This window comes from Vigna radiata, chromosome 5 (assembly GCF_000741045.1).
Source record: "Vigna radiata var. radiata cultivar VC1973A chromosome 5, Vradiata_ver6, whole genome shotgun sequence".
Taxonomy (NCBI): domain Eukaryota; kingdom Viridiplantae; phylum Streptophyta; class Magnoliopsida; order Fabales; family Fabaceae; genus Vigna; species Vigna radiata.
The window spans coordinates 14495631-14503141 of NC_028355.1; the positions used below are offsets into that span (position 1 = coordinate 14495631).

Genomic DNA, 7511 nt, shown 5'->3' on the forward strand with positions numbered 1-7511 from the left:
TGGACAACATAATGCTCTACCATTATTGATAAAATATATATATGTGCGTGACATGTTATGCTATGTTATGGTCGGTATTAGAGATTGTTACTGTCACCAATCACGATTGACTAGGGAATGAAACGATGGTGATGTTTACGTATTATGTATACATATATAACTCGGTTAGAAAGGAATTTAATATTTTGTTTTCATCGCAGCCGCTAAATGCTTTGCTTTCTCATCATTTTCCATTGGCCTTCATCTACAACTGAACTCTATATATCCTTTTCTTTGCTTCCTTTCAAACCTCAACTGTTACCTTTCCTATTCGTTTTGGTTGATTTGCGGATAGTTTTTGACTTGCGGATTGAGGCACAGGAACATGGGATCATGTGGGATATGTTTGGTCCCAACATAAAAGGAAAACGTTGTGTTAGGTTGCTGCACTTCATAATTAACCATAGTACATTCTTATTACCATAATCAAATATAATAGACAAAACTTGTAAGGAAGAACTCTTGAAGAGATTAAACTCACTTTTTTACTTTTTTAATTGCCTCCTGCGGTAAGGTAAATGTTTTGTTAAAGGGTAATTTAAAAGAGTGTTTGTTGTAAATGGTTTCAAAGAGAGAGGAAAAAGAAAGGAAGTTTGGTAAATGTGGTTGAGTTACAGAAAAAGCGAAGCGAAAAATCTAACAGGGGAGAAGAAGAGAAGGAGAAGCATATTAAGGGTAGTAAGAGTGAGTATATTAATGCAAAGACAGTGAGGACACACTTGACAGTCGTAGTGAGATGGTATATAGTAACACAAATCTCTTGTCTTTCTTCCTTCGCTTTTTCTGCCAGCAAATTAGAGTTAGCACCTGTCAGATCTCTCTCACTCACACACCCTTTTATTGAAAATAAATTTGTTTACTCTCTCCTTATATATTTTTGTTGCAATCAACCAACGCCTCTGTTCCAAACAACCATCATAAACCACGCCCACCTTCTTCTCTCACCCTCTTCAAATGCAATGATTCCACTGCTCCAAAAACCAACACACTAGTGAAGCCACACATATATACCACAGAGCAGAAATATTTTATGGAATTTTCGCCCTCAGAAGAGTAGAACAAACAGCTTAAATGAGTGAGACAGCCAGTCTTCATGCACAGACAAGGACACCCATTTCTTCTCTTGAAGCCATGGCTCATCACCACCCTCATTATCGATCACCCTTCGGAGACACTACCTTCACCAAACTCTTCGTCGGAGGACTAGCCTGGGAGACTCCCACCGAAGAAATGCGCAAATATTTCCAACAGTTCGGTGACATTCTTGAAGCTGTCATAATCACTGACAAGAACACCGGAAAATCCAAAGGCTACGGTTTCGTATGTACTAACTCCCTTTCTTTTCATCTCTACGCTTCACATACCTTCAAGTTAACGAAACTATATATATATGTACTATGAATTCAACAACAGGTAACATTCTGCGACCAAGAATCAGCAAGAAGAGCATGTGCTGATCCAAATCCAATAATAGATGGCAGAAGAGCAAATTGTAATATTGCTTCTCTGGGAAGGACTCGACCTTCACCACCTCGAGGTTATAATCTACATCCTTTCATACATTACTAGTATGATCTCTGTTAACGTATAAAACTGAACTATATACTACGTGGTTTTCTTTTGGTATGCATCATTTCATACTGCCTGTCTTTTGATATGTGAGTACTTTTTTTCTCAATACATGTTCATCATCACTTTTAATAGAAGAAAATAGGAGAGAAAAGTGAAATAATTTACCATAAAAGTAAGAAGAAAAAAAAAAACTATTGTGTGTCTTTTGATATGATAAGGTATTTTGGTGGGTGGTAATGCAGGGAGGAATATAGTTCAAGGTGGAGGAGGAACAACAGTACAGAGTGTTCCGGGAGCGGGAGCGCCGCCGTCGCTGCCGCCAGCACCTGCTGTTCTGTATCCGCCATATGGGTGAGTTGAGTTAGCTTTGTTGATTCAGTGAAGGCATTAATAAAACATAATTTGATAGCACTCATAGTCAAAGGAACTGGTCCATGATGTTAATGGGGAAGTGCATGTAGACGCACTACATCTTACTGTCTGCATATGTTGCTCACTGCTCCTCACCAGTTATAGTAGGCATCAGTGTCAGCCTAAAAATCATCTCGTAAATAAAGTACAGATGGGAAAAGGTTGCTCTGCCATCCACATCCACATCCACATAACGTGCATTAGTGCTCCTTCTATTTTCCATAATCTCATCTCACTTCCTTAATGCTTAATCAACTGCATTTTTTTAGCTCGTTAATCAATTGCTTTCATTATTTTTCGCCTCATCTTTCTCTATATCTGTTTGTAATAGTTTTAAATTTGTAAATGCCTTAAATTGAATAAAGCGTATGGAGACTTTATTACAAACGTAGCATCATTGATATAGATAGTTACAGACGACTATGGTAATAGTAAAAGTGCTAGTGATAACAGCTACGATCGGTAGATATGTGACCCCTGACAGTGCATATACGTGTATATATGTATATATGTCTCTGTGGTCCTTCAACAATTAATTTAATTTATGATCTTGTACAAGATAAATCCCACAGCTCTCGGTACTTTTGCATGTTCTCGATCATTGAGTCATTTTCGCACCAGCATGTACTCTTCAGGGCTCTAAAATACTATAAATGTAAAAGTTTAGCTTAGAGTTCAAAAGTAGGCATGGAAAATTGTATAAAAAGTATAGAGATGCAGACTTTTTCTACTTGGTACCTTTGACTGGAAAATGCTAATATTAACTTTAGATGCTTTACACTAAAGCAAAAGCTATTATTATATTGAAATACTTTGGTTCTTAATAAGCTATTCAATTTGATGAGTTTCATATATATATATATATATAGTGACAATGATTACACAGTTTCATTTCTTCGAAAGACTCATCAGCTTAACCTTAGTATACTGAGTTTACCCGGTCATATATATCTTTTCATGTTAGTTATACAACATAGTCAGGTTAACTAATGATAAAAAAAATCTGTGAAACTTTCGTGAAGAATGATTGATCTTTATTAATTGTTTTTTCAAGGGTCTCTCTTGTTTACAAACCCGAGATATTGACATTAAAGCTAATCCCTCTTTCTATATATACTCTCCTTCCTTTTCTGCTTATTGGTTGGGCAACCAGTTATTCATAATATGCAACACCATCTCTAAAAGAAAGCAACCACTGAATTAAGTCATAGTAAATTCAAACTTGGGAACTGTGTATCGAGGGCCTCAATAGTAGCACACAAACATCAATCAAGCTCTCTTTCTTCCTCCCTTTAGACACAGATCAACGAGGGACCCACGACAATATACGACGGATACTGATGTTACCCGAAAAACATTACATAATTCAAAACTGCATATGCCATTTTGAATTATTACTTTATTCTCATAGAAAAATGCAGTAATGCATGCAATTTACATTTATTTTCCCACTGATTAAACTCCTTTCGACTTTACTCTCTCTCAGCTACGCAGCCTACACTCCTGATTATGGATACCACCACCAAGTAAGTCTGTTTCTTTGTCATTAGCAAGATATGTAGATTTTAATGAGCATATCTGAATTTAGCAAGTATTAGTGGAGAACAGTTGGATAATGTGAAGTTAATGAATAATGATTGTACGAAAACAGGCCACATTGTACAACCCACAGATTCAGCAACCACAATACTATCAACAAGTATACGGAGCATCATCTTCCACCATGAGCACCCCGTATTACTATGGTTACTCTGTGCAAGCACCAAGAAACACATTTTCCTCACCCCAGGCAAATCGCCTATCACCTGGACCATCCTATCTGTACTATCCTACACCCGTGGAAGTCTCATTCTCTGCATATCGCCCACTCCAATCACCAGTGACCCAAAACTTTCCTTCTCCAACTGGTACCTTTAATTCATCCCTTATACTCTGTATTTAGTTGTTTTTAATTACTTTTCATCATTCAATTATTCTTTCTTTCAAAACAATATTCCATTCACACACGTACCACAGTCCACAGAGATGATGCGCGAGTGAGAGAGACAGAGACAGAGATGTATGAATTATGATGCGTTTACTGACACACTATATATTATGATTTGGCTGCAATATATGGGCATGGGGTCCACATGGGCAACCACAGAGCCATGTGAATGAGCTGTCTCGGTTGTGCCATGAATCAATAGGTCAATGTGGAATGGAAAGTCATGACAGAGTTAGAGAGGGTCATCGTGTAAAGTAACAGTGGATACATGTGATTTCAGTAGCAAAGAAAAAAATACAATGGGCTGGTTAATTTTTATTTATATATATTACTAGATAGTTCTTTAAGGCAGTCAAATCCTCTGTCATTCATGCGTTGGCCCACATGCATGTTAGATTATATAAATTTTTATTTTTTAATCAACGAGACCATCACACATCAAAGCAAACACAACCTCTGTGAGTACAATTTCTGCTGTATCAACTTCTAATTTCTGTATTTTACAGAACTGAAAAAACAGTTTTTACATTTCTTTCTGTTCAAAATTTTCACATTCCTAACCAACAAAAGCTACATGCAAGATCCTGTCAAATGTTTCTTTACTATCTCACATAAACATGTTTCCAAGAGTGAAATAATTGTCTTAATGAGAAGTGAGATGGGAGTGACTTTCGTCAGAGACTAGCCGTGGTCTTACTTTGTTTGCTTTTCCTTAAAGAGTCTTATCTGGTTTACCATTTTTTCTTTGCCCATGTGCCCAACATATTATATAGTAATAACAAAATAATTGTCGAAAATGACATTGCTATCTATCATTTACGTACCTGCTTATGATATCTATATTTCAGCATAACTTCAATTATTGTTTATTAATTATGTGCTTGATCTTGATCAGATTCACAGAGTCAGCAGCGTATCTCCTCTGAAACAGCAGCCACTTCAGAAAGTTCAAATACCCAAGGGAAGAACTAATAAATATATAATATATATATATATATATACCTACTAAGTTTCAACTGTTTAATCTTCATCAAGTTAATTCTCATCACATTAATTCTTCATCTTTTTCCACATTATATCATAATTTTTTTTTAGTCCACAAGCTTTTGCTTTAGGAAATAATGGCTTAGCTATTACCGGTGTTCTCCACACCTGTGGCTTTTTCGAAACATGGACTAAACAACTTCTTCATTCTCTTCTCCTTTCCTTTAATGATTTTCGCTTACATATTAAAAGATTATATCCTCACACACACGTAGAACGTACGTACTAATCAAAAGTGAGAAGTGAAATTAATGAATGAATTTTTGTTACTATCAAAAGTGTGAGAAATCTACTATCATGCACGAAAACTATATATGTAAAAATACAACCAGTTTTCTGAACCCAACTACTCATCTGCAACATTTCTGTAAATGAAACAAAAAGAGAATCCATAACTCACGTCGTTAGGAGATGATGAAAACCAAAGTAATTCTCAAACAAAACTTCTTTGCAGTGTTCTTCACTCCATTTTCCATTTTATCACGTCGCTTTCAGTATGTTTATTCCGCTTTAATAACGCGCGTTCGTGTGAATTTCCATGCTGAATATACCCATAAGTTAATATATGTTGGATGTGAATTTCTCGATTGATTTTTACAGTATGTATAAATAAGGGAAATGTCAATTTAATTATTTGCTTATTTTCTAACTTTATGGCATTTTTTTATCAACTTCTTTAATATAATTAGTCAATTCTTCAAAGTAGAAAAGAATGAACTTGTGATGTTATTTAAAATGTAATAACTAACAAAAATATGTTAATCGTAAAGTAAATAGTAAAACTCAAATTCTTTTCACCTATTTACTTTTCTCTATTTTCTTTCACTCTACAACAAACCAATGCATGCATAGTTGAAGGTGCAGCAGATGATACTGATACTGAACCTATCCATGAAAGTTCCTTTCATTCCTGTCCTTGGTCACTTCCAATTCCTTCACCTCCACTTCCCAAACCTCAGAATCTAATATTTACTAATCTATCAGAAACCACCACTGTCTGAAAATGATGATATTCGAGTATTTAGATATTTTATTGTCTCTGTTTTTCTATATGCGTCATCTATCACATCTTTCATTCCTCATTTTTCCACGTACATTTCGACAAACGTAGACCTAAGTGTATCTTGAATGAAATCAGAGATACAAAGCTCTCGTGCAAAACAAAGAACAGAAGAAAACGATAAGAAGATGAACAATAAATGATTTATTAGTTTACAACAGTCGGGGCATTCCTTCCGAAGATTCGAGCCAAGAGAAAGGGACCACTTAGGAGTAAAAATGGACGAAAGAAGCTCCAAAACTTCAAATGTGTTGAAAATGATTGCAGAAGCATGCTTAGGTCTCCCACACTCTGCAGCATAATGTCATGTGGGTTCTGAAGAAACTGGAGAAATCTCTCGACAAAATTTCTTTGATACCAGGTACCCAATCAATGGTGGTCTCCAACCAGAGGAAAGTAATGGACTGAGTTCGTGTCAATTTTAGAAAAGTTTTCAAAATAAAAATGTAAACTTAAAATTTATTTGAATCATAATATCCTGAACGAACAGAAATTAATATATAGTACCTTTGAGGGGTGCCAGGCCCTTTGGGTTGATCAAATTCACTATAGTGAAGGAAACACACGAGCCCACAAGCGTTTATAGTCCAAAAAAGAACATCATGGGATGCTGCTTCCCTGACAGCAATTAAGGTGAAGTTCATGTCATGGTCAGAAACTATGAAAGTTACACCAACTAAATGGATCAAAAAGCATGTTCTTTTTAAGAGAATCAATCGCACGGCGTATCCTGTGTGGACTCCTCCTCAGACTCAGGAGTGGTTTCAAAGCCGAAGGAAGGGAAGACGTTGATCGAGAAGACGTCTAAGTGTCTTTAAAATTACACTTCAATTTGATTATTGTCAACTCGATCAAATTTTAGATGTAATTAATTTAGTCTAATTTCATTGATTTTTTATTAGAATTGACTGATTAAAATTTAATCCATTTTTCATAAAAAGTGCCTCAATCAAATTTTAATTGAGTTTAAACAAATTATTTTTTGATTTAGTATAATTTTTAACACTTCAATTATAGTTATGCTTACTAGGCCATTTTGCAAAATGCATGAGTTTCTTAAGTGTATTATTCAAATAATTCATTTTCTTTTCATACACTTGCTAAAATTTATCTTGTGTTAGTTTTGCAACTTTCTAAAGTGATTTAAAAAGTGTGGTCTTAAGTGTTTCGAATGTTAGTTAATATCGTGACTACACATATTTTCTCATAAAGACATTTGGTTGTTTTTTATAATTCTTGCTGAATTATGATATTTAAACAATATGTTTTTGATAATATTTGAATATTATGTCATTTTAAATTTTATTGGCATCCTTGCTCTATTCTTTTAAATGGTAAAGTTTTTATTTTTAACTTACCAATGGCTGAATTTACTTATATATATTGATTAGGATTCTA

The 7511-nt window shown here is 34.9% G+C and overlaps 1 protein-coding gene across 1 annotated transcript; it reads left to right on the top strand.

Annotated features, from left to right (window-relative positions):
* The first annotated feature begins 758 nt into the window (after positions 1 to 758).
* LOC106761191 (RNA-binding protein 38) lies at positions 759 to 5063 on the top strand. The gene is made up of 6 exons (XM_014644716.2): positions 759 to 1359; positions 1453 to 1576; positions 1854 to 1962; positions 3509 to 3548; positions 3674 to 3929; positions 4905 to 5063. The coding sequence occupies exons 1-6, from the start codon at positions 1111 to 1113 to the stop codon at positions 4979 to 4981; spliced, it is 855 nt and encodes a 284-aa protein (XP_014500202.1). The 5' UTR covers positions 759 to 1110; the 3' UTR covers positions 4982 to 5063.
* Positions 5064 to 7511: the final 2448 nt, after the last annotated feature.